This window comes from Harpegnathos saltator, unplaced genomic scaffold, assembly GCF_003227715.2.
Source record: "Harpegnathos saltator strain DR-91 unplaced genomic scaffold, Hsal_v8.6 scaffold160, whole genome shotgun sequence".
NCBI classification, from domain to species: domain Eukaryota; kingdom Metazoa; phylum Arthropoda; class Insecta; order Hymenoptera; family Formicidae; genus Harpegnathos; species Harpegnathos saltator.
Window position 1 is genome coordinate 712,501 of NW_020229940.1, and position 27,819 is coordinate 740,319.

Consider the following 27,819-nt stretch of genomic DNA (forward strand, 5'->3'; position numbering starts at 1 on the left):
ATAATACAATATTATTCAAGACAATTATAATTTATATAACTACTATACATATATATAATTTCGCAAAATTAAACTATCGCTTTAAATCTTTTCAAGGCTCGATATATACAGGGTGTCCCATTTTAATGTCACACCCTAAATAACTCTTCAGTATTGAAGTTTCAAGGAAAATGATCCGAATAAAAGTTGTAGGGATTTAAGTGAGCTACCTTATGATGACCTTGACTTTGACCTTGACCTCTATTTTCAAAGTCATTAAAGGTCAATTTGCATTTTTTAAATGGGAACCCTTATTTTTTATTACTTTTTTTCTACTAGTTAATTTGAACAACTTTTGTCTAAAACATTGTTTTATCTGTCTAATATTTTTTTAGATATTTGAGGAAAACTTGATAACTTTTTCAATATTTAACTTACGATATCTTACTAATTATTTGTCGGAAGAAAAAGTGGCACTTTCTTGCTTTATTTAGTCTCAAGAATATATTGTTATAATAGCGCCTTGATGTTTGTTAATTTGATGATTTTGAAATTTCCAAAAATCAGAAAGTTAACAAAAGTCCAGGCGCTATTGTAACAATATATTCTTGAGACTAAATAAAACAAGAAAGTCTAGTACCACTTTTTCTTCCGACAAATAATTAGCGATATCATAGCGAAATAATATCGTAAGCAAAGTTAGGCGTTTTCCATGCCCAGCGCGGCCTATAGACGCTCCGCAGCAAGCCGTGTGCTGAGCGGTAACGCAGCTCGTGCTGACCGTCGCGCGGCGTTAAAGCGCCAAGACGCCATCGCGACAGTCAACGCGAGATGCGTTATTGCTTAGCCCGTACACAGCTTGCCGCGGAGCGTCTCTATAGACGTGCTGGCCTATGCCGCGCTGGGCGTGGAAAACGCCTAATTTTGCGCTGTTATAATTAAAAAAACTATTACTATTATATTTTCACATTATGGTAGAGGACTTTTTTGTTCCTCTCACTTAGCTCTATGTCCCTACGGAGCCCGTGTGCCAAAGTTCTGAGACACCCTATATATATATATATATATATATATATATTAAATGGTCCCAATAAAAAAAATTATCAAAGATTAAAAAATAAAAATATCCAGACCATAGCAACTAATTCTAATATAATGTAGAATATTAGACTAGTAGTATAATTTATACTATATTATTTTTAAATTAAACACGAAGTTAGAATATTTTGCATTTTAAATTAAAATAAAAGGATCAAGAGAAAAAATATTCAATAAAGAATTGTTTAACTAGCATTATTAATTATCGCTCCTCTCTTGTAGTGACAATTATTTAAATAATCTGGATGTCCATAAAATTATCTTATGAAACATTGACAAATTCCTGCAATTTTTTTCTGAAATTTGTAAAACATATTAATAGCTGACATTTTTCTAAATGGTGCAATGTAAGATGTTAAATTGTTGCTGTAAAAGGTTCATTTAACAAAACTGATAATATTATAAAAAGTATTTAGTAATTTTTAGTAATATCCAAAATAGCACATAAAGGCAAATAATATTAAATTTTTTCTTTACGATATACGTATAACAGAATACGACGTAAAAGTATAACTGATGACACAGTCGTATTTTTTATTTTCATTTAAATCGCTGAAAAAACGATTTATTTTAATGTTTGACTAGAACCTTAACAATATTTCACACACATACATACGCACATGCACATGCACACGCGCATGCATGTATAATTGCGCATGTATAATTGCACATGTACACCCACACAGCACACTTTATCTCAGGGGACGTCTGACAGACATCATTCTAAGATACTGCAATATCTTGGGGATATATAAATGTCCGCTCTTTTAGACCCTTCTACACATATCCTACAGATCTTTTTTAGTAACTTTAGTTCCTTTTCAGAAACTTTTAATTTCCAAAAATTATTACTAAAGGAGATATTCGTAGGATATCTGTGGGATCTAAAATAACGGACATTTGTATATCCCCAGGATATTATTGTAGGACGTCCTTAGGATAACGTGTGCTGTGTAGATATGTATATATCTTTGTTATATAATTGTGTATGTATTTTTGTTATAGAAATCTTGTTTAAAAAATGTTTTTCATTATTGCTATAAAAAAATGGATAAATTTCACGATAAAATGTAAAAATGTATAAAATAAACGTAACGTCTATCAAAAAAATATATAACAGCAATTATATCATTTACTGTCGTAAATAGACAAATATCTTATCAACAAATACATACAACCAACCATGTTAGCGCTTACAACTTGGAATTTCTTCACTGAATTGAACAAACTTTTGAAGTTCCAAGAGAATCGTCCATCGCGGCTGCACGTCTTCTGATGCCTTCTAAATATATCTCACGATTGAAAAGACCAGCACCAAGTGGAATTCTAAAAATAATTAATAATAATATTTATATTGTTATTGATACATAAATTATTCATTTGTTAAACATCTGTTGCTTCAAATAATAAAATTATAAATAATAAAATAATAAAATTAATAAATGTCAGTAGATACGTACGTATCGATGCCCGGCCTCAGTATAGTTTTAAAAACTCCCCAAACTGGTTTGTGATCTGAAGTACAAATACTGGGAACGGAATCGTATATTAAACATTCTATGGTACCGTCTTTATGTGAATTAGCGCTGTCATGATTGACGCGTCTAATGTACCCTCTGGTGTGACCTTTTCCTTTGAAAAGGATTCTATCGGTATATGCAGGAGTGCGTTGTTTACTGCTAGAATCAAAATTCTGTGTGCCTGGATCGTATTTATAAGTAGGGGGGAAAATGATCGGAGCTTCTTCGAAACCACGTAATACTGCGCCTTCATTCAAAATAATTCTCAATTGATCTTTATGTAAATTTATCGGCGACTCTTGCGGAAAACATGTGTTTGTAATCCATTGGATTACCTCTTCTCTCGGTTGAACTAGACGAAAATTCAAATCGCCACACCAAAACACGCAATCAAAATTTTGTGTTACATCTGAAATACGAAATTTGTGCTATACACAATATACAAAACACAAAATAATGCAATATCAATACCTTTGCTTTTGTGCTTAATAGGTAATTCCTTAGGAAGATCGAGATTTCTAACGATTCTTTTTATGTCGTTAATTCGTTCTTTTACTTTATCTTGATGAGCAGTTAAATGGGCGGTGACGAAGAGAAAACTTGTACCAAATATCATAAGAGCTATTGCCACAGCGCCCTTTGTTCTAAATGCTGTTCCAGTTCTCGTAGAGAAATTATCTTCTTCCGGAGTAGAGCAGAACCAAATCAGATCTCGCCTCAAAAATAATGCAAGATGAAGTGTACCAAGACTACTGCTAGTAAGTAATACATGCGAAGGGCCGAGAGTCTCTTGCAGAGCCGCTTCCCACTCATTTCTTTCGGAACATGATTCTTGCGTGCCTATAGCTAGTAAATCAGGAATAGTTTCTATATCTGATGGTAACATAAAATCGTTTAATTCCTTCGGCGGAGACTGTCCATTCATATTCCACGTGCCAATAAAAATCTTCAATTCTCGATTCGGCAATACTTTCTCTAGTTCTACTGGGCCGAGTAAGGAATTAGCAGCAATTCTCCCATGGAGAAAATTCCTATAAAATTAAATTGTCAATTGGAGAAAGAAAATAATGAGAAACCAATGATATATACTTCTTTTAAAAAGACATACCTTTCTCGTGCCTTCTGTGTAGGTATTAAATTAAGTACTTGTGCAGCTAGTAAAGATTGTTTTGCTAAACTATCCATAGACGCTCCTGTCGTCTGACAAAAGTAACGGTTTCGTGTTTTAGACAAAGCATCGTGTGATGTTGAGCGTGGCTTACGCTGTATCGGTGCACTTTTAATAGATTCAGGACTAGAATGCCTCATAGAGTTTGTTGGTGAATTCGTGATTAAATTATCTGCGGATCTTCTTTGTAGTAGTTTATGACGTAATTGTCCTGGTATATTCGGAGATTGCGATCCGGAAGAAGAATTTCCTCCTGCAACAGTTTATTATATATCACAAGATTCTCTTTTAAGAGATTATTGTGCATCGTAAAAATAACAAAAAGAAAAAAACATATCGTTTACATTATCTTAAAAGCATAAAATATAAGTATTGCTTGAGAAAATAATATATTTTGTGCCTAAAGATTAGATTCATAATGCTCTTATAACAATGAAATCTTCTGTAATGAAACTATAAATTAGTTCAATTGTTACCTACTATGGTCTTGACATTAACATACAATTCTCAACTCTTATTGGAATCTGCCGTGTTATGATATATAAATTTATTAATATGTAGCTGTTTAATATAATTACGAGTACTTCGAATTTTCTCGTACAATTGTTGTACAAGAGTTGTTTAAATAATATAGTCATATATATTTAAAACTAGAATAGTTAATCATTGTATAACACATTATTAACCAATTAATAGTCAATACCACTTGAATTTGAATCAAATAACCTGTTATACTAATTTCAAATCATTGATATATATGTTTCACATAGTCTTTTTAAATTAAATTTTCCAAAAAAATTTTGTCTCTTTTTATAAAATGTTATTATAAATTTACAGAATTCTTATAATAAATATAAAATCTTCTATTAAACACTATTTGGATATAAATCCAAATCCTATTATTTTTGCTTAAAAAATTAGAAATTAGACATACAAAATATATTTAATTATAGCTGCACACATTTACAACATTACAATATTAAGCATATTGCTTAATGTTTACATTTCTATTCTAATTAAGTATAAAATAACTGTATGTATACATTGTCTTAATAGGATTAATATATTTATTATCAGTTTAATGTATTGTTAATCTACAATGTGTTGTTTGTTGAGAAAATTTTAATATTTTATAACAACAAAATGTACAATGTTCTAGCAAAAACATAATAATCAAATTTTAAATGGCATATAAGTTTCATGTATTATTTTATACCTTCTTTTTCTGGCTTTTCACAATGAATATCATGATATTGAACCATTCTGTAAACTTCTGAAGGATTGTAGAACTGCCGTTCCATTTCCAGGAAGAAATAAGTGATATACTTTCCCTTTGTAAAATACTCATCCTTTAAATATTTTTGAGTTTTTTCAGACTCAATTAGATGTTCATTTTCATCTTCTGAAGATTCTTCAAATGAGTCTTCCGTTGAGTCTGCAGAGAAGTCACTATCTTCACTACTCTCTTGAAAAATTACTTTTGATTCTTTTACTACAAATGCGCGTATATTATTTATAACATCAGCATTATTAGAACAAGATTGCAATATTTTGCTTTTTGAATCAGAACTAAAATCTTTTGTTCCATTATTAGCATTTTTTGAATATGATTGTGAAATTACGCTTAAGTCTTTATCTTGTCTTAAGTCCTGTCTTAAAAATGCAATTTTTGTATTCATATATCTATCTGCTCCTAATTTATGTTTTCCCTGCTCATTTTTCATATTATATTGTTCATGTTCTATACTCTTATTATTTTCTGTATCAAATTTGACATTCTTGTCACTCTTTATAGTTATATTTGTACAACTTTGTTGCATACATACATCTGAAATATCCTTATCACTATATTGTTCTGTCCCAAATGAATTATCTTTTATTAATATTGTACATATTTCGCTTTTGCCAACGACTGACGGTATAATTTTATTATCAAAGCTATGAGATACATTTTCCAACTTATTAGACTGCTTATTATCATATGCTTCTAACTGCCTATAGAACTCTGATTGTTGTCCAGTTTCATAAGGTTTTCTCTTAAATGCACGTGATATTTTGTTAAGAAATGAACTTTTTCTTCTATTCTTATTCGTATTAGACATTTTTAACAGATTGTTCGCACTTTCAATAATCACTAAGAACACCTGCACAGGTATTAAAAATGAAATGATAACTGACTGTTACCACGTTTATAACTGACATAGCTTTACATCACACTGAAAACGTTGCGTCTTGTCGCGCAGGTTTAGAATGTAAGATGGAGGGGGATATATAAGGTCATCTGATTACCACTTAACTATTACACAATGCACATAAAGAGAGGAATTGCAAAGGAGTCATGCCTAGTTAAAATTAGACATAAGGTAATTGAAGTTTTCCAGTTTCATAGAAAAACATTCTTCTTTTTAAGATAAAATATTTTCAGTATATCAAGAAATACTATATCAATAAAATAGCAAAAACGGTAATTATATATATTAAAGGATACCTCGCAGATGACGTTGAACTTCATATATATTATCATGGACATGTCCTTGAGTAACTTACTAAAAGTTTCAGTCGGCGGTCATTGTTTATTAAAAAGTTACTAACAAAAAAGTTTTGATAAATATTTAAAAATATTACTCCTAAAAATCGCGATTTTTTGCAGCAATTAATAGAATTAACTATAAGATAGCATATATATATAAGGTTTTAAGAGAGAAGGGAGAGAAGTTTTTTATAGGAAAAAATTCAAAAATATAAGTTCTACATTGACCAATATTTTTACTACAAAATTAAATGAATAATAGTCTATTCACTAAAATTTGCAAATTTCTATATAATTTCTATATAATAAAACATTAAATTTATAAAACGTAAATAACATTAAATCTATGTAAAAACTTAACCTATATCTATCTAATAATAATATTAATAATCTTTTTATAATATATCTCATCTTGCATAGGGGCTTTGCTAATCTTTTTAGTATAATCTTTTTTGGTATATTATAGATGTATTAATTTAGTAAGGCACAGATCTAATAAATATATTTATCTTCTGGATCTCCATCACTCGTTTGTAAAATTACTTGAATTTATATATTTTGTATAAAGACTAATAAAGACTATAAGACTTATTTATATAAATTCTAATATTTTTCACAAGTGAGTGATGGAGATCCAGGGAGTGAAGATCCCGGTAAGAGGGTGGTGAAACATCTCCCATCAGTTAAAAAACATTTTAAAAGAAAAAATATGAATGAATGTATTTATTAAATCTTTGCCTTATTATTAAACAGATGAGTCTATAATATACTAGAAAAGAAATATACTGGAAAGATTAGCAAAGCCTCTATGCAAGATGGGACATATTATGAACATATCTATTAAATTTGTAATTATTTCATCAAAAAATAATACTATGTGAAGGAATATAAATATAAATAATAGTTGAAAAAGTAATGTTATTGCACTTCTTTGATTATGTTAGTATTTACATCTTATAACATCACTATTTCATTTGATTATTTTCTTTCTACAAAAATACCACAATATATTATTTCTAAATTTATTTGTTGAATTTTTGTTTGAACGTAAATATTTTTTATATATTTTTGAGCGCATAATTATTTATAAAACAGATTGATCTATATTTAATAACAAAATAAATTAAAAAGTAGATAAATGTGTAATACCTTACAATATAACGACTTTATTTGATTTTATTTCCTAATATCAAAAATAACAGCAATTTAAGTTGAATTAAGTCAGGTCAAGTTATATTAGGATGTATCAGGTTATTTTTTGGAAATGGAGAGTGCAAGAGGACAAATTCTGCTTCTCCTTCATCAACATATGCATGCACATAATATTTTGCATGCATAAACAAATAAATACATGAGTGGAGAGATCAGCATTTATAAAAATTCTTTTGCTAATAACTTTTTAATGAACAATAACCGCTGACTAAAACTTTTTGCAAGTTATCCAGGGAAATATCCTTGACAACATATATGAAGTTCAAGATCATCGGTGAGATCTCTTACATGCATAATATGCATAATTACCGCAAAACTACTGAGCGATTATCATTTTGTCATTCAGTTGATATTAATTATTTAGATACATTTATTTTACTAAAATGAAATTTTTTATATGTAAATATTATACTACTAAATTCAATAATAAAACCTGACATTTAAGATGTGTAAATATAATTTGTAAGCTTACCTTCAACATAAGTACTGCAATATTGCTCTTTTGCTGTATTATTCTTTTTGATTATAGTCTCTTGAATCATATGAATATCATGCTCGACATATATCTCTTCTTTCTTGACTAGTACATTTGTTTGACATTCTCCATTCACAGAAGCTACTTCAGATTTAACTGAAGTACGACTTAAGGTTGTTGGAGAAATTCTACTAACAGTTAAGCTCTGGGGTGGTGTTCTACTACGTTCAGTCATTGCGCAACATAAAGACAGTTTAGTACTAGTATGTGATCCGTGTTGTGAACTGTCTATCTTAGTATTCTTATTTGAATCTTCATCCTTGTAAGATGGCTCTAAGCAACCAACTTTAGTCTTCTTGTTCATCAATATGCGACAAAGAGATTTCTTTTTTTGCTTTGATTTTGGAGAAATATCTACCTTTGCAATATTTGAAACACTACAGTTTTCATTTCCTTCACTCTTCTCCATAATACTTACAGCTGTATTATTTAGTGATTTGAGATTAGCAATCTATATAACTTGTCTTTAATTACATGAACATTATAGATCATTATAGAAATTTATTCTATACTTGAATGTTCAGCGAACCTTCAATATGTAACAAAAACATAGTTAAGGCATTTTTTTATCTGAAATTATATAGAATAATATTTAATACTTAAAATTTCTTATATTTCTTCACTGCTGGCTAATTAAGGTTGGTTAAGTTGATTTATTAAGTTAATTATTTGTAATATCTTTTATATATCATTATATATTAAAAACCAGAATAAATCATAATATGACATAATAAATCATATATTTTACAAATATTTATGATTATATTTTAATACTATTTCTGCTACTAATCAACCATTATATGTCTATATATTTCAAATATTTAATTTATAAATAAATTGATATTTAATTATACAATATAATTTTTCTTATTATTTACCAAGTATTTATATCAGTAAATATTTTTGGACTTTAGAACCTCAGGTCACACATAGTGTATAAACTTCAAATCAGTGTATCTATCCAATCCTTGTATCATATCAGTACAGTTGCATTTTTATTTTGGAGGCACATATAAAAAATTGTTCGACCTAAAGTAATCATACTATTTGTAATTCAATATTTAGATCGATTAGTTGCAGGAGCATTATAATCTCCAGATTACATATACTTCAATACGACACAGCATTAACTCGTATAATTTCCATAGATTGAGTAGTAGTCTCTCGATAGAAGTATTTGTTCTTCACTTCTATGAAATTCGGTTCAAAATCGACGATTGTGTATGTGTGTGAACTAATCGCACTACTGCTGATAAATCGATGTCATTCACTTTTTTAACTTCATACATAATCGAACCGAAAGTTCGATTGAACACATGTTTGAATACTTGTGGTCACAACTCTGACTTCAGCCTCCATTTCTGGCAGTTGCGGTGACAGGTCGATACTCGACTCAGCACACATTACTTATAAACTACATATGCAGTTCATTTTTTTTCATTAATTTTTTGTTGCCAAGATAAATTGCACACGCACTTTTCCAGTATGCATATATATATAATATCATATTTACATCGCTAATTCACGCAGTTACAATTTTTAAATGACAGATTGACTGATGACAGATCGACAGTTTTGACGTGAGCTCGGTAAAATCTATACACTTCGCCCGATTTTCAGTTCACTCCGCCTACCGCTATTCCTCTTACGTCTTTCCCCGCGTGCGGCTCGCAATCTGCGCAAGACTCAGTAACGTATGACATGTGAACTTATTTCCAATAGCTTTCACGTTATCTATGAGGTTTACTATTGTTGATACATTTTTTTCCCGCGCATCGTACGTTACTGAGCCTCTCACGACTCGTGGGCCATGCGCGTGGGAGCTTACGTTCATTCATGTGTGATGGCCTTTAAGAAATGTTTTTTGTTCTCAAACATATGACTACTTCGTTGAAAACGGTCAAGAGTTAAGAAGTTGTCAAATTTATCTCTGTATTGCGATAGAGTGTTACAAATTTAACGTTATTGATTATTAATCTAATGTTTGGTATTTTTGATAGTAAATTAATATAATGTCACGCTCTATTTTTCAAGGTATATATATTTATTTTAATTATACTTGTAAATATAAACAAGTATTCCCAGATAGATAGACATGTTGGCAATAGTATGAAGACATTCAACATGTGTTTTATATCATTAGAGCGGTATAACATGTTTGTAGTATGCTTATTGTAAAAAATACATATTTATTATCCCATACTTTGCAGCAAAATAGCTTGTTATATTGCTGATTAATTATATCGTCTTGCTGACATAATATAATATGTAGTATATTATCATAATTTTCATGGCCTCAGATTGTTTCTTTTATATATTGCTACAATGCTTTTTATTTGAGGATGCATCTCTACATGTTTATATTACTATTTTTAATTCTCGAATTCAGTCTCTATGCAAACAATATGCCAAAATTTGTCTATCTGTTGTATCAAATATAATGATATTTTTTATTTATTAATAATATTTGATCTTTTTATATCCACAGTTTTTGATCAGTATCAAAGAGCACGATTGCTTTTTGTACAATCTGTCGCAAATTTGTCTTTAAAATCCAACAATATTGATTGCTTGGAAGCAGCAGGTGTCATAGAACTGTTAAGCCCTTTATTAGCAGACATTGTACCATCCATTCAACATACGGCAGCAATTGTTTTAGGCAAGCTGGCAAATCATAATATAAAACTAGCACAAGCTATTATCAAAAGAAATATATTGTCACAGTTGCTGAAAAATATAGATAAACAAAATGTATGAGTTCCTGGAATGTAAGCACTTCAGTTATAATAGAACATATATTTTTATAATATTTTTAATATCAATTTTAGATATTTTATTTTCATATTTTTAACATACAATTAATATAATTAAGGTCAAATTAATATAATAATTCACATATGTAAGGATTACATATTACATATATATATATATATATATACAAAATATTGCAATATATATGCATTATAGTATAGTAGTATTTTAAATATGTCTCAACAATATATAATTAAGGAAAATATATTATCACAGAAATTTTACAAGAAAGCAGCACTCTTTGTTTTGCGAGCAATAGCAAAGCATTCATCAGAATTGGCGTTAATAATAGTAAATGATAGCTTGCAGATTATAGTTGAATGCTTGGAAGATTTTGATCCTGGAGTAAAAGAGGCAGCAGTTTGGGCATTAGGATATATTGCAAGACATGATAAAAATTTAGCTCAGTTGGTAGTAGATGCTGGTAAAATTATTATAATGAACATTTTCGACTAATATGATACTATATATTTTTCAGTAATATATATTAGCATTTCATTTACCTATTTATTACATTGTACTCTCCATTATTCTCTTTGTTAGGAGCAGCATCACTTCTTGTATTGTGTTTGCAAGAACCTGAATTATATATCAAACAAATTAGTGCATCAGCTATTAGCGACATATGCAAACACAGTGTTGAACTTGCACAAGCATTAGTAGATGCAGGTGCTCTTATTATTCTTGTGAAAATCCTAGTCAGTCCTGATGCCAGACCAAAGGTAATTTAATGTAGTATATGTTAAATAATTTTAGATAATTATAATTCATTAAATATATAACATCTATATAGCGTCAAGCATTGTTAGCGTTGAGCAGTGTAGCTAAACATTCTGCAGATTTAGCAGAGGCTGTGGTTGAGACAGATATTTTACCAAATATATTGATGCATATAGCTCATCCGGAGAAAAATATCAATAGAATTGCAGCTATCTTAATTAAGGAAATTTGTAAACACACACTTGAGGTAAGAAAATTTGGCAGATTTGCAGCGAGAAGATGCTTTGTTTTAAGAGTAAAATAAAGTAAAAAAGAGGTTATTATCTTGTTTTGTTTTATTTTTGAATGCACATTTTCAGTTAGCACAACTTGTAGTAAATTCTGGAGGCATCGCTATACTTATCGAATTGATTAATACCTCACAATCAGCAAGATTACCAGCAATCATGGCACTTGGATATATTGCTGGTCATTCCAATGAACTAGCTATGGCCATAATAGGATCTAAAGTACGAATTAATGAACAATAACATTCGATATTCAAATGATATAACATAAATAATACAATTATTCGGTATAGGGTATCGTACATTTAACAAATGTTTTACAAAAGAGCACAGAAGATCAAGTTCTTGCAATAACTGCATGGGCAATCGGACAGATCGGTAAACATACACCTGAACATGCGAAAATAATCGCAGTCGCGAATATACCGTTCAAATTATTAGAGGTACAAAATTATTGAGTTATTCTTTGTAGAAACAGTTATTATTAGTGTCACAAATACTTGAAAAATTTATTCTACGTCCTTTATTAAATCAACATTATTAAAATTTATTCTACACTCTAAGTTTATATTTAAAATATTAAGAGTGATTAAAACCTAAAAAGGATTGCAATATATATATTTATTTTTGAGAATAATGATTTTTCTGAAGAGTATCGGATATAATCTTTGTTTTTTTAAATAGCTACATAATGATGCAAAAAGTTCAGAAGATCTCAGAGTAAAATGTAATATGGCGTTGAAACAAATCTTACAAAAGTGCATGTATATGGAGGCTCTTGAACCTATGCTACATAATGCACCTCCTAACATTTTGAAATACGTATTAGGACAATTCAGTAAGGTAAGAATACAAGTATTTGACAAGTTGTATTTATATTTATTACATATGATATGGATAACCAAGTATAATATGGCTTTCTAATATATGATAAGATAAATAAGAACTAATTACATATCTGTTGAGCTATATATACATATACAGGGTGTCCCATTTTAATGTCCCACCCCAAACTCTTCGGTATTAAAGTTTCAAAGAAAATAATCTGAATAAAAGTTGTAGGGATTTAAGTGAGCTACCTTATGATGACCTTTACTTTGACCTTGACCTCTACTTTCAAGGTCATTTGAAGGTCAACTTGCGTTTTTCAAATGGAACTCTTATTTTTTATTACACTGTTACAATAACGCCCTGATTTTTGTTAATTTGATGATTTTTGAAATTTCCAAAAGTCTGTAAGTTAACAAAAGTCAAGGCGCTATTGTAACAGTATATTGAGACTAAATAAAGCAAGAAAGTCTATTACCATTTTTTCTTCCGACAAATAGTTAGCGAGATATCGTAAGTTAAGTGTTGAAAAAATCATCAAGTTTTCCTTAAATATCTCCAAAAAATATTAGGCAAATAAAAAAATGTTTTAGACAAAAGTTGTTCAAATTAACTAGTAGAAAAAAAACAGTGTAATAAAAAATAAGGGTTCCCAGTTAAAAAACGCAAGTTGACCTTCAAATGACCTTGAAAATAGAGATCAAGGTCAAAGTCAAGGTCATTATAAGGTAGCTCGTGGCGGCTAACTGCTGCCGGCGCAGACGGATGAGCACTTAGCAATTTGCGGAGACGGTGGCTAACTGATGCCGACTCTCGCAACAGAAACTTATAATTATTCGGCGTGGCGGCTAACTGCTGCCGGCGCAGACGGACGAGCACTTAGAAATTTGCGGTGACAGTGGCTAACTGCTATCGACTCTCGCAACAGACTGGTACGGTTCCCCGCGTGTTGCGGACTTAGACTTAGTGAAACGGTCCGGCTGCCGCAGCGTGTACCGCCGGGTCTTGTAACCGTCTTCCCGGTAGTTCGATGCGATATTGGAAAAGTCTACTCACCGGTCTTGGCCACGCTCAGGTAGTCTTACTCTCCGTGCTCGCTCCTCTGCTGATATTGCTGCTGTCGAAGTCGCTCTGCTCCACGAACTCTCTAATGTCTTCGTGCGAACGGGTTATATATCCTTGATTCTCGCAAACGGGGGTACTCAGTATCGTGTGGTGGGTCATCCCCGAATTCCGCGAAATCGGCGCATGCGGAATCGGCGTATTCGGGTTTTACCCCTTTCCACAATCATTCTCCGATTTTCCCCGATCGTACGAGACATTTGGCTCGGCCTGTTATCTCGGCGTCTAACGCCTTAGTGCCGTGGCACTGATGGTGCGGGGAAGGTTACGACAGTCTTCGGCCGGGCGATGACCGATTGTCGTCGCCGACACAGTTGTAACGGGGGACAAGTGTATACTTCTCCCTCGTTACAGATTCAGGGGTAAGGTCGGACTTTAGAGATACCCTGTATATACAGGGTGTATATAAGTAAGTGATACAACTTTTTACCGTACGATTTAGCATTACCGACAGCACTGTAGTTAATTGAGTCGCGTATAGATATTCCACGCATCATGTCGTTATCGGCAAGTTCAGATGGTTGACTTTTCGGCTGCTTGAGCTAAGACCGTAGTACGAAAAGATATAGATATTTAACGTGGTAATGCATTATAAAGATGTAATAAAAAATATGTTATGTGAGTCTTCAAATCTTTCCCGCTATTAGCGAACACTGTGATTATTGAGAACATTTATCACATCCTTTAATTGAACGCGGTCAAAAGCCGCCTTCCTTAAGATCACGAAGCATATGTAGACTGCAAGGCAGTCGAACGTATAGGATTTCTCAATGATTTGTCTTATGATGAAAATCGCATCTAACGTTGAGCGGTTTTTCTAAATCCTTGTTGTTCTTCCCGTATTGGTATTATATTTTCAATTTTATTTTTTAGGATGCTCGTGAATAACTTTAAAAGTGAATGTAGCAAGATAATGTTTCTGTAACTTCATGGGTCGCTTCTTGTTTCCTTTTTTATACATTCACTCCAAAAGAAAAATGCTTAAACGCTGGTACATTAGTACACTTAAAATGTGGGAAAAATTTACCAAATTTCAAATTATTATAACTTAGTAAATAATAAAGATAGAAAGATCTTTAAAAAATGCGTGCGTATTTTGAATTACTGATTTCTAGTCACTTACTGTAAAGCTTTATCACTAGGAACTTATTTATTTGAATGATGTATTGAAGCAAAAAGACAGTATATGAATCAAAGAATAAGGTAAGTCATTTTGCATCACGACAACGCTCAGTATATGTCGTAAAGTGAACAAAGATTGTCATATACACTTTAAAAAAGCTAGGAAATTCTCCTTCATACTTATTCACCAGACTTACTCCGTCGGTTTATATAATATTTAAACGCCCATGGGCTGAAGGGATGAAGTTACAAAATTTTCAATTTTGGAATGATCGTGCGTGCGACAAAAAATTATACACATAAGAATGTTGAATACATAGGAACGAATGAAAATTAGTAGAGTTATCATGGTTGTAGTGCTAGGTTTTTGAACTTTTTTAAAATTTATTATTAAATTGCTAATTCCACAACTTTTTCAGAATAATATGGAGTACAAAATCATTAACAGTACAAATTAATATAGAATGAGTATTATAAATAACCCAATAGGTCTGGTTTGATTTTGTTAATTTTTTTACTTACTTAAGAGAGATGAGCCAATTATTGTTATTGTTACATCATTTAGTAAATATAATTGGAATATAGATTAATTGAAGCTTCATCGAATATTTTATTTTGTTTATCTTTAGATATTTATCGATAAAATATAAAAAGCGATAATTATCGATAAAAAGCGATAATGTAATTTAAATTGATATAAAGCAGTACAAATATTTTTTATCATATGTAATCATCTATTCATTTCTCGTGATACGTTTTAACGATACACATCATACAAATTGTTAATAATAAAAACGTTTTATCCGATATAGAATAACCCATTTTTGACATAGCTGTTATATTTTTCTTTTATAAAAATGTCTTACAATCTTAACAAATAAAGATAAATGAAATACTTGTTGTTTCCTGTCCTTCATCGTCGTTCAACAATATTTTATTCCATAACTATAACTATTTTTTATAATATTTAAACCTATATGTCCAAGTAATTTGATTAAGTCTTCAGTCATAACTCACTCTACTTAAAAATTGGTCACAAGCAATTGCGTAAGGCAGATGTTTTTTTCCAACTCATATAAACTATTATATAATAAAATATAGTTTTCAAGTATTTTAAAGTCTTGAAGGAATTTCTAACATTTTGTTATAATGTTATAATACATACCCTGTATAAAATGTTGTATTAAAAAGTATTGCTTCGCATTCACGAGATTTTGTCGTGAATTCTGCTTTGCGGAAATCTGGGGTTGGATCGCGGGCCAATACTTTTCAATGCTATGGGGAATAGAACGTGAAAATCTTGTATGCCTCTGAATCCGAAAACAATTAGAAGAAGTAAATACTTTTCAATGCGAAAGTTCGCATTTGAAAATTATCGATTGCGATTGAATACAAGGCATATTTGAAATGAATTGAATCCTTTTTAATGCGAAGCATTCACCACTGCCGTCTCGTATTTAGCGCGGTAAAATTTAATAGGAATTAATACTTTTCAATCCTTTTCTTCGGATCAGAAAGCAGAATTCAGACATATTCAAAATGTTAATACTTTTTAATACGTTTCAATTCGACATTTTATACAGGCTACAAAACAGAGTTGGTAACTTATTTATGAAAAGTAACTTTTTATTTACTTTTTGCTTATTACCTACTTAAAAAGATACTTTTTATTCATAATGAAAATAGTATCGTTACCATTATTAAAAAAAAAAGAGAACAAGAATAATTTCTTTGCATTATCATTTCTTAATAAGTAACATGTTAAAATTTTGGTTATTTTCTTCAAATTTTAGAAATATGGAATGTTTTTAATATTAGCTTCTGCCTATTCCATACATTGAATGAGAGTGAAAGTATTTTGACGAATTTCGTTAAGATGTCATGGCTTATTCAATTTTATGGCAGTATTATATATCAAAGTATAATATATCAAAGATAATAAAAGGCAATGGCGATTATTTCAATGAAATAATAAATCGTTTTTAATAAAATTACTTAATTCATTTTTCTATTACGAAATTAACCAAAACTTTTACACTCATCCAATACATTTTATATATATAAAGTAACGATTATATTCATTATCATTACTAATAAAAAAATAATGTCGTTACAAACTAAAAAGTCGTTGAAAAAAAGTAACTTGCAAAGGTAAATGGCATTATAAGTAACGCGTTATTTCTAACCCTGGTGACGGTACAATTCCTAATAGTAATCGTACAAATAACTTATATCTATATCCTCTAATCACATTTACAAATCTCTACATTTATAGTCATGTTATATTTCGGTCGTCTGATTATTTTGAAGGCAGATAATCTTCAATTTCATTTCATTCGGTTTAGATACGGAATAATTGCTAATATTGTTATAACATAACAATTACCGTTACAATATAATATATGCGCCGCATTACTATATACGCGTATCAAAGTAATAGAAATTAAAAAATCGTTATCATATATTATTAATCGTGTGACACTGAATTTTTTCCTATAAGACACTTTTTTTAAAACAATATGATATATTTCATATCCTAAAAGAATACATTTTACAATCTTCCGGCAATAAGTAATTTGGCTAAATACAATTTAACTATTTTTATTAAATAAATTTACATTAAAAACCGTTATTTAACTAACCTTAAAAGATTATATAGATATATTATTCGCGCTATTTATTATGCATCTACTATATATTGATTTATTTTTAATAATAGTATCTGGCACACACACACACACACACACACACACACACACACACACACACACACACACACACACACACACACACACACGCACGCACGCACGCACGCACACACACACACACACACACACACACACACACATACATACACACAAAGACATAAATTGTATAAAAAAGTTTAGATATGAACAACAAGGAAGTATCAAGTTAGCTAACAAATATTAAAAACCGAATAATAAGATTAATAAACATAGAAACAAACTGTCACAGTATCAAATAATAAGACATTTTACATGTATATTAGCCCATATCTATTATAACAATTTTATTATTATACATGTCGTCCCTCTCTTAAGCTCACTAACAATAATAAAGATAATAATTATTTCAGATTATGTTTCCAATATTAAAAGTCAACATACTACAAGCTGTCTTGGAACAATTGTGCCACAGTTCATGGGACGTAAAATAAATAAGGACAAACAAAACAATCTTATACTGTTTTGTGATATTTGTGATAATAATAGAATTATTAATTATAGAAATCAGATGAATGAGCGTGTGCCAAAATGATAGGAGAGAAGTATTTGAGACGCTTTCGAGTTGTAACGCAGTCCAGTTGTTTGAACAACTGTCGTCGACATATGACGAAAAGAAACATATAGCTGCTTGTGCTTATATCGCCGCATCGCGCCTAAGCTGATATTAATATGTAGTCGCTAAATATTTGTGATCATAAATACGAGGTCATTTTATGAGACACCAGAAATAGCTCATATCGAAACCGTAAGAAGTTGTATAATAAAAAGGAAAAAAACCGGATGAGAGAAAGCCGTAAAAACTGATGGAATCTATATTCATTGAACAAAACATTTTTTTTCTGCGTATGATGAAGAAAGTACCAAAAGTCTATCGCAATCAATATGATATTAGAAGACGATAGAATATGACGATAAAAAAACTTAAAGTTCCCTATCATGTAACTACAGAAGAACAAAAAATTAATCATTAATTTACGATTATCGTTAATAGGCTTCCATTAATCCACAGTTTATAGAGAAGGAAATGATACGGATGAACGGAATGATAAAAGAATTCAATGCTCTGAGTATAATATATTCACGAAAGAGGACGATCAAGAATCAATTGTAAATGTACGGTACTTGTAGAGTTGCGGCAAATCTTCTTTCAAGAATATTTGAACACGCATGTCAAAGTGTAAAGTCTTTGCTATTATGCTCTGGTATTAAAATTTGTGTTTCCTTTGTAGATATCTTTAGTTGTATGAGACAACGAATACAACTTGATATTCTGCTTGAAGTGGTTCCACTCACATATTTCCGAAATAAGATTATTTCGTAGCAAAGTTATTTCTAAACCACGAAAGCTTAGTTTAGTTTGCAGGCTTTTGCTTAACGGAAGTCTATTAAAAATTCATGATTGATTCTTTGTTCTTCTTTCGTATTTTCTTAGAGAATTAGAGAGATGTGCGAAACATTAAGACATGACAATGTTACGTTCTTTATAATTATACGATAGAAAAACATCCACTCTTTACTCTTGACTACAATAGAATGTGACGCGTCTTCTATCGTAATTATATCTAGTGATAAATTTTATGTCAAGTACTGTTGAAACATGAATTGACAACTTTGGGCTTCTTTTCGTAGTAGTAATATATGATAGAAAACTTTGGCTTTTCCCTATTATTAATATTATTCTAATTATTTAATTATAACAGATATTCAATATTTTTTTCATGATATACGGAGAAAAATATTTGATTCAATGAAACAATTTTCTGATAAGATATGAACAATACAGAAATTCCAGTTGAAGTTATCAGAATTCAGTCTAAATTATCAAGATTTCTGATTAATTTAAGTAAAATTCTAGTATTACAATCACAATTTCTAAATTGTTTATATTTAAAAATTGATTCATTTAACCAAATTTTTCTCCATATAAACTTTCATGTAGATCCTATTGGTTTTAATCGATTTTTCTCTTACGACTTTTTTTTATCACAGAACTTTTACAGTTTCAATATGAACTATCTCATAATATGATTTTATAATTCTTTTATAATCTTGAATTGTAATCTCAAATATTTAGCGGCCATATCGATGCGAATTTAGGCACAGTGCGACGAAACGTAGGAGAAGTGATATAAGTACAAGCAGTTTTTCTTTTCCTCGTCACGCGCTGACAACAGAACAACTGGACCGCACTATAATCCGTGAATGATTCGAACGCTCCTCCCTATCTCGGCACGCGCTCATTTATTTAATTTCTATAATCAATAACTCAATAATTATTATATATATCGCAAAACGGTATGGAAATTTTTGGTCGCTTTAATCTGCGCTTCCGTGGACAATGACACAATTGTTTTAAAGTACTCTGTATTTATCAGAACAAAATTTAATATCATTTAATATTATAATCTTCTCTATCATAATCAGAATTTAATATCATTTCTCTTTTATTTGTAAAACTTTTTATTGGCAGTTTCTTATTATTTTATTTTTTAATTAAATTATATAGAGAAGGTTTTTCCCCTTATATAGTTTTTGTCCTATATACTATTTATATATATATATATTATATATATATTATATATATGTTATTAATAATTTAGAAATGTTCATACAGCAAATATAAAACCAGAAATAATGAAATGACTTATTAAATAGAAATATTAATAATTAATTATCAATAATAATAAAACTTATTCATCAATAAAATTGTGAATTTTAATTTTAATTGATTTATGATTATTTATAATTTATTGATTTATAATTTATTTATAATTATAATTATGCTAATATATTATAATTATTGCTAATTATATGTGAAAAAATTAAGAGTAATACTTTTTAATAATATAGAACATACATATAATATTTGACATCATTAGATACTGATATTATTTTTCTATATTTTGTAATGAAAAATTTCTATTTAAATATATAAATTCATATGTAGAACATTTTTTTGTATTTCACTTATTCTGCAAGTTAAAAAAAACTACCAAAAATATCTAGTTTTATTTTACGTAAATAAGAGAAATATATATTTTGATAAATCCTTTATAATTTTAAATATAGCCTAATTTTAAATACTAAATATAATTTTAAATATTCTATTCATGTTTCAATCTATAAAAGTAAATTCTTTTTTACTTAATTAATGTAATTTTAACATTAATTTATTCATCTGTTTCATCATTAGGTTTAATGCTAGCATAATTGTTCATGTTTCTATTCACTCTTAACATCTTAAGAAAACTGCCTAATACCAATATAGTTTTCCTGTGTCGTCTGAAGATCCCCGCGTACAATTCTTCACGTACATCTCTTCTATCGCTGACATCTGAGTCGATACTCGATACTGAGACAACAGAAGGCTTGACTGAGACCGATTGATGATAATTGTTAGTATCGCCCGTATTCAGAATTACACAATGTTGATTATTTATCATTCTGGTTGACAACTTTGTTGAATTTCTCTAATAATTTCTTCTTTATACACGTTTATGCTATTTTCTTTCTCAGTACATCAATATAAAATCGTGTATATTCGTGTATATTCGTAAGTATATAATTGACTAATTCGTTTATTCGGTCGTGAATATAATTTTTCAAACACTTTGAAAAATTTTTATACTCGCATTAGATTATAACAATTTTTCGTTCTTAGAGTAGCTACTTCTGTGATCTCTGCAAAACTGATTTATAAGAGATTTTATAGAGAAGATTTGTAGATATGTTTATACATACGTTTGTACATAAGAATAATATATTATAACTTAAAGTGAGAAGTGATATTTCTGTTTTACCACGTCATTTCGACTATTACTCTCTTGAAAATTTAAGACAGCTATTTTATCTCGTTATCAGGATTCTACATGTAGTAGATGTTTGCAATCGCTTGATACTAAATGTGTATGATATATTAGTACAAAGATGCCTTTTCCGAGTTTTAATATTTGTTGTTGAATCGTAGTCGAACAAATTCAAACAACTTTACATCAATCCTCATTTTTACAAAAAAAAGTTTATCTGATCTACTTTTTATCTTTCCAAACGTACATTCGTTTTAAAGCATTTGTACTAAAGATATCTGAGTCTGGATGTTTCATTGGGAAAGAGAGAAAGAGAGAGAGAGAGAGAGAGAGAGAGAGAGAGAGACAGAGAGAAAGAGAGAGAGAGGGAGGAGAGAGAGAGAGAGAGACAGAGAGAGAGAGAGAGAGAGAGAGGAGGAGAGAGAGAGAGAGAGAGAGAGAGAGAGAGAGAGAGAGAGAGAGAGAAAGAATGCAATATATTTAATTAAATATGAATTAATTCATCAGTTATTTTGATGGAACTTTTGTGTTAATCAGAATGAACTACTTTGAACTATAAAAATAAAATCAACAATAAGCCTCCTTCATACTTTTGCCGTCAAATCTGATGCTGAAATTGTTATATCCTCTGTTATAGATGATATAGTTTTAGCCACCGATATCTCTTAGGTAAAAGATCCAAGTTGAATGATAAACTGCGAACAGAGATGGAAGAAAGAAATTATAAGCATGCAAATATATAAAAACAAACAATATACAGATTAGATTATAAACGCAGCATATTTTTAAAGCATATTTTTAAAATATAAATGTTATGCCTATCATATGTAAGCAGATAGTTTTATATTGCTTAAAATGTATAAAGTTACACCACATATTTATTCTGCGATATTGTATCAAAATTATTGCTATTGATATATAACGTTTATGAAATTTTACATCTTATATCAGAAAATAACTTGGATAATATATAGCCAACAAAATAGCTTATGTCATAATATATATCATAATATGGCTTGTATAATGTTCCAATTATTGTTTTTAAATGTGTTTTCATATTTTCTCTATTTTTCTGTATCTAACATTTTTTATTTTCTTTTCTTCTTTTTCTTGTATGTGGAACAATTCTCAAAATAGTAATTTTAAACTGAAAAAAACCAATGTATAGATAGCAAGAATAATATAATTTTCATATAAGCTAATCATTCATATAGAACAATTGTGTCTTTTGTCAGACAATTTAATAAATAAATAAGTAAGTAATAAATCTGTTTGATAAAATCTATTAATGATATATACAGGATGTCCCAAAAGTAACGGACCACCCTAATAACTCTTCAGTATTGAAGTTTCAAGGAAAATGATCTGAATAAAAATTATAGGGATTTAAGTGACCTTATGATGACCTTGACTTTGACTTTTATTTTCAAGGTTATTTGAAGGTCAACTTGCGTTTTTTAAATGGGAATCCTAATTTTTTATTATACTGTTTTTTTCTACTAGTTAATTTGAACAACTTTTGTCTAAAACATTTTTTTATTTGTCTAATATTTTTTTAGATATTTGTGGAAAGCTTGATAACTTTTTCAATATTTAACTTACGATATCTCGCTAACTGTTTGTCAGAAGAAAAAGTGGAAGAAAAACTAGACTTTTTTGCTTTATTTAGTCTCAAGAATATATTGTTACAATAGCGCCCTGATTTTTATTAATTTGATGATTTTGAAATTTCCAATTTGATTCGGATCATTCAATTTTATTCAGATCATTTTCCTTGAAACTTCAATACTGAAGAGTTATTAGGATAGTCCGTTACTTTTGAGACACCCTGTATAACCAATTTTCACATGAAAACTTTTAAGAAATTAGATATTTTATGTAATCCATGATAATATTGTGTAACTATGTAACAATGATATTTATACAACCAACTTCTATATTTTAAGTGCATGTAAATTTTTAATGACAATTATGAATATATATTTGCATATTGTTTTATATATGTATTGATAAATATTGCATATTATTTTATATATATATTGATAAATTCAACAGTGAATATTATTGGTTAATTAATGCACGAGTAATAAGAATTCAAGAAAAAAGAACTATGTATCAATTTTATCTATATATGGCAATATATAATAATGCATAATCATACATGTTCACAATAAAAAAAATGCTGAATATAAATACAATCATAGTAAATGCTTATGCTTCTGGCAGCATATATCAACATTTTATTTGAATAAAACACGTTTTATTTGAATAAAACTATTTCTTCTTTTTTTCATGTAACATCATTCTTTTTCTGTATGAATATACATTTATATATGTGACCATATATATACAAACTTTATATCTAATTTGCATATAATCATACATAATTTGATATAATTATATGTAATTATATATGATTTTTTTTCTCAAGAATACACATTATAATAATAATTATAATATGCAGTGGCACATATTATAACCCTTATGAAAAAAACACTCAAATATTGAGTATCTATATTCAATTATTTAAATTTACTGTCAAATGTGGATATATACACTCAATTTGAGTATATATATCCACATTTGACAGCAAATTCGAACAATTGAGTGTAGATATTCAATTATTGAGTGTTTTTTCCATAAGGGAAGAGATGTAAGCATGTGCTACATTATCTGTAATTAATAAATACAAGAAGAATGGGCAGGGAGAGAGAGAGAGAGAGAGAGAGAGAGAGGGGGGAAGAGGAAGGGAGGGAAGGAGGGGGAGAGAGAGGGAAGAGAGGAGGGGGGGAGAAAGAGAGAGAATTTCCATTATATTTGGAAAAAACTTATTTTATGATAAAATTGTCTTCAAGCAACATGTAATATATTGCAACACATGATATATATATATATTGTATTATCATATAACATCTTTACAAATATTGATTGAAATTACTTTGTTGCTGTTAATTATATAACATTGTAATATGTTTATATATGATATATATATATATTGTGTTATCATATAACATCTTTACAAATATTTATTGAAATTACTTTGTTGCTGTTAATTATATAACATTGTAATATGTTTATATATATATATATAGATCTTACCAAATGATGCAAAAGCAAGAAGATCATTCGTAACATCAGGTGGCTTAAAGAAAGTTCAAGAAATTCAAGCTGTGCCTGGTACCGTTCTCTCCGAATATATAACAATCATCAATTGCTGTTTTCCAGAAGAAATCATTAGGTTATCTTTTCTTCTTTCATATCTTTGGTATCATTTACTTAATATAAATTCACAATAAGAATATCATTATTTATGAGAAAAGAAAAACAATTATATTTATATTTATATTGAATATATTTTCTATGTTGCATAAACATATTTCATGCAATCATAATAGTCTTTTTTACTAAATCTATTTTGTACACCAAGCATTACATGTATTTTGCACTTTGCCTTTTGTATTTTGATGGTACAATTTAATGGTTTCAATAATTATTTTACTGCAATATCTCTGATCAATTATAATTTATTAATTAATAAACCTCTTATAAAAATAGTAACAGCGATCAAGGAGAAAGATAATATATAATTATATACTGTTATACATGATTATAAATTATATATAATCATATATGATTTATAAATGAGTTTGGTCTATAGATAACTATATATATAATCATATATATTTATATATATTCGGTACATGTATATGACAAAAAATATTGTTGAATAAGGAAAAGAAATAATTTGATTCAATTAAACATAACAATACTCATTTTGTTATAAATATAATTCTATATAATTATGGTCATTAGAAGACAATTTATATATAATTTTTTTCTGGGAACTTATATAAATAAATTATGTGTGCAGTATTGCACATATATGAATATGAGAAAAACTTAATTTCTTGAGTATATTCTAAAAAACTATCAATTATTTTGTGTAAATTAAACCAAATAGGAAACGTTAATAAAGGGGTTAATTATCAAAACATTAGTTGCTTAGTTGCTTAACACTTCGTCATGGCACTCACATATTATGAGCTGATGAATATATTCTCACGCCTAAACATTTGGTTACTTTACACTATTAATTCACGTTGTTAGTCAGTGTAAATAACAACTCCGTTTCTGACTGACTTCAATTTATATTAGTCGAGTAATAGACGATGTATGTGTATCGGCCATGTTGTTTCAGCTGATCGCGTTTAAAGAACGTGGTATAGTGGATCAATAACAAGAAAGATACACGTTGTTATAATTATAAATTTGCTTATTGTTTATCATTTAAATATGAGTTACATTATATTAATGTTAATTATTATGTTTCCGAACGACATAAATCATATTGTTTCGCCTACTCGGGAGGAAAGACCATGGCCCTTATTCTCGAAAATTGTTTTTTTTTCATTCATTCATTCAATATATGGCTCTGAGCAGAGTTATTACACTCTTTCTCCTACGCCAATCACAACGATTTTGGAAATAAAAGAGAAACAGGGACAACGCGTACGCAGTCCCCAAGGTCAAAAATATGCGTAGTTATAGGAACCACATCCAAACGCTATGTAGACGAACAAAAATCTCTCGAAAATTTGTGAAAAATATCGTATACGATGGCTGTGTTCCAATATTCACTGCCAGCACTGAAAATCTATAATATACATGACACAAACCATATATTTTCAGTATTGGCAGTGAGTTTTGGAACACAGCCGATATTTCATCAGTGGGGCAATTTGATTGGTTGAGAATCGTGATATCTAGTGACATTCATAAAGTATCATTTGCCGTTTCCCAAAATTCACTGTCAGTACTGAAAATATATAGTTTGTGTCACAAACTATAACTTTTCAGCGCTGGCAGTCAATTTTAGAACACGGCCCATGGGCCCCATACTGGGTCTATTCTTTATAACTGCACTGTTGAATTAGTGCAATAAGTTAGAGTGAGAAAAAATATAGTTGTCTCATTTTAACTTATTGCACTAGTTCAGCAGTGCAGCTATAAAGAACAGACTCACTATGTCTATGGGCAAATCAACTTTTTCATTCTGATTTAAACTGCCAACTTCGGCTTCACTCTGCGGACGAAATGTTTAGGGCCAGAGCACAGACTTCTGCATAACGCATAATACACAACGCATAAGAGAATCAACCAATCAGAGTTCTTCATTTCTGTCCTGAGGAAGGAAATGAAGAAAACTAATTGGTTTATTCTCTTATGTGTTATGTATTATGTGTTATGCAAAAGCCTGTGCTCTTGCCCTAAGAATATCATTGACTTCTAGTTCAACTGTAAAAAAGCAAACCTGATATTGGTAGATTTGTTAGTTTTAACTGTGCTCTGTACATTTAAAATCTTATCTTTGTTTCCTTCCGAAAATTATATATTTTATCCTCCAAACAAGTTTATTTCATTTTTATCATGGAAAATATAGATATAGCAAACACAACTCCTATCAATCCTTCACTTCTTATTTATTTCTAAATTGCCGTGTTGTGGGAAATTGTTTCAGATACTATTCGCCCGGTTATCCTGATAGTCTTCTGGAAGCTGTGGAACAGTATCAACCAAAATGTATATTTTTATTTGATCACAGATCGTCATCTGATAATATGGATTCTAATTTGTCCTCATTTAATAATGACGAAAGGTAAATTTAAATTATCATATTTCTATTATCGAATATTTTACTACATAATATCACATATTGGTAAAGCAAAAAAATATGCATTATAATTTAAGAAATGTAGTATGTTTTTTATGCAACTGTAATAAACATTAAATTTTTAGTTGCCGGTTAATTTTCTAATTGTAATAACTTATATTGCAATAATATTACAGTATTATAATATTATACTATAATATACAGGGTATTTGAAAGCTTATCATACAGACGAAAGTTAGAGATATATTGAGTGTAGCTGAGAAAAAAAGTCATGTACCATAATGTCAAATTGGCAATAGTTATCGAGTTATTAATTGAAACATGTGAGCCAATGAAGGCATAGAGAGCGCTGGACGGCCGCTTCTTGTCGCTTGCGCTCACTCGCTCCTCGTCGCGCGCGCTCGCCTATTGACGCTCGTTGATTTCGCCTATACCAAATGTCTACGTGCTTACTGCGGTCGCCCAGTGCTCTCGATGGATGGGGGTACCGGTATGCATGCCTAGCTCGGTCCCCCACCGTAAAACACACAGAGGAGCACAGTGAGGTTTTAGCCGGTAAGAGTCCGGCATAACTACTACCATCCCCAGGGGGAAGGTATCCATGATGGATTTTCTCACTTAAAAAAAATTATATATATATATATATATATAAAAAAGTCCCAT

The 27,819-nt window shown here is 29.7% G+C and overlaps 3 protein-coding genes across 8 annotated transcripts; 1 reads left to right on the forward strand and 2 right to left on the reverse strand.

The window, feature by feature from the left end:
• Positions 1–2,189: 2,189 nt before the first annotated feature.
• Positions 2,190–9,654, reverse strand: INPP5E (Inositol-3-phosphate synthase). 3 transcript variants are annotated; one of them, XM_011149853.3, is made up of 7 exons: positions 8,921–9,654; positions 7,980–8,612; positions 4,982–5,200; positions 3,706–4,018; positions 3,069–3,628; positions 2,538–3,006; positions 2,190–2,403 (listed from the first exon to the last, which is right to left on the reverse strand). In XM_011149853.3, exons 2-7 carry the CDS (start codon positions 8,449–8,451, stop codon positions 2,289–2,291), a joined length of 2,148 nt encoding a protein of 715 aa, XP_011148155.1. In that variant the 5' UTR covers positions 8,452–8,612; positions 8,921–9,654; the 3' UTR covers positions 2,190–2,288. The 3 variants fall into 3 exon arrangements, with proteins under 3 accessions (XP_011148155.1, XP_011148156.1, XP_019699322.1); XM_011149854.3 differs by lacking the exon at positions 4,982–5,200 and having other exon boundaries at positions 8,921–9,623; XM_019843763.2 differs by lacking the exons at positions 7,980–8,612; positions 8,921–9,654 and having other exon boundaries at positions 4,982–5,952.
• Positions 6,071–27,160, forward strand: LOC105188456 (sperm-associated antigen 6). 4 transcript variants are annotated; one of them, XM_025296895.1, is made up of 10 exons: positions 6,071–6,128; positions 10,531–10,810; positions 11,070–11,277; positions 11,397–11,575; positions 11,647–11,820; positions 11,933–12,082; positions 12,154–12,303; positions 12,545–12,703; positions 24,578–24,723; positions 27,004–27,160. In XM_025296895.1, exons 2-10 carry the CDS (start codon positions 10,796–10,798, stop codon positions 27,143–27,145), a joined length of 1,323 nt encoding a protein of 440 aa, XP_025152680.1. In that variant the 5' UTR covers positions 6,071–6,128; positions 10,531–10,795; the 3' UTR covers positions 27,146–27,160. The 4 variants fall into 4 exon arrangements, with proteins under 4 accessions (XP_025152680.1, XP_025152679.1, XP_025152682.1 ...); XM_025296894.1 differs by lacking the exon at positions 6,071–6,128 and adding an exon at positions 9,948–10,076; XM_025296897.1 differs by lacking the exon at positions 6,071–6,128 and adding an exon at positions 9,948–10,076 and having other exon boundaries at positions 10,531–10,793.
• On the reverse strand, positions 20,762–21,501 carry LOC109504331 (hypothetical protein). The gene has a single exon (XM_019843765.2). It carries the CDS (start codon positions 21,120–21,122, stop codon positions 20,850–20,852), a length of 273 nt encoding a protein of 90 aa, XP_019699324.1. The 5' UTR covers positions 21,123–21,501; the 3' UTR covers positions 20,762–20,849.
• Positions 27,161–27,819: the final 659 nt, after the last annotated feature.

Bases quoted from the DNA above. Each gene is read 5' to 3' on its own strand.
- INPP5E (XM_019843763.2), bottom strand. From the start codon at position 5,867: ATGTCTAATACGAATAAGAATAGAAGAAAAAGTTCATTTCTTAACAAA. The intron at 3,629-3,705 runs GTATGTCTTTTT...TTAATTTTATAG, and splicing joins ACACAGAAGGCACGAGAAAG to GAATTTTCTCCATGGGAGAA. The intron at 2,404-2,537 runs GTACGTATCTAC...AATTATTTTTAG, and splicing joins CTGAGGCCGGGCATCGATAC to AATTCCACTTGGTGCTGGTC.
- LOC105188456 (XM_025296897.1), top strand. From the start codon at position 10,055: ATGTCACGCTCTATTTTTCAAG. The intron at 10,794-11,069 runs GTATGAGTTCCT...ATATTATCACAG, and splicing joins AAAATATAGATAAACAAAAT to AAATTTTACAAGAAAGCAGC. The intron at 24,724-27,003 runs GTTATCTTTTCT...AAATTGTTTCAG, and splicing joins TTTCCAGAAGAAATCATTAG to ATACTATTCGCCCGGTTATC.
- LOC109504331 (XM_019843765.2), bottom strand. From the start codon at position 21,122: ATGATAAATAATCAACATTGTGTAATTCTGAATACGGGCGATACTAAC.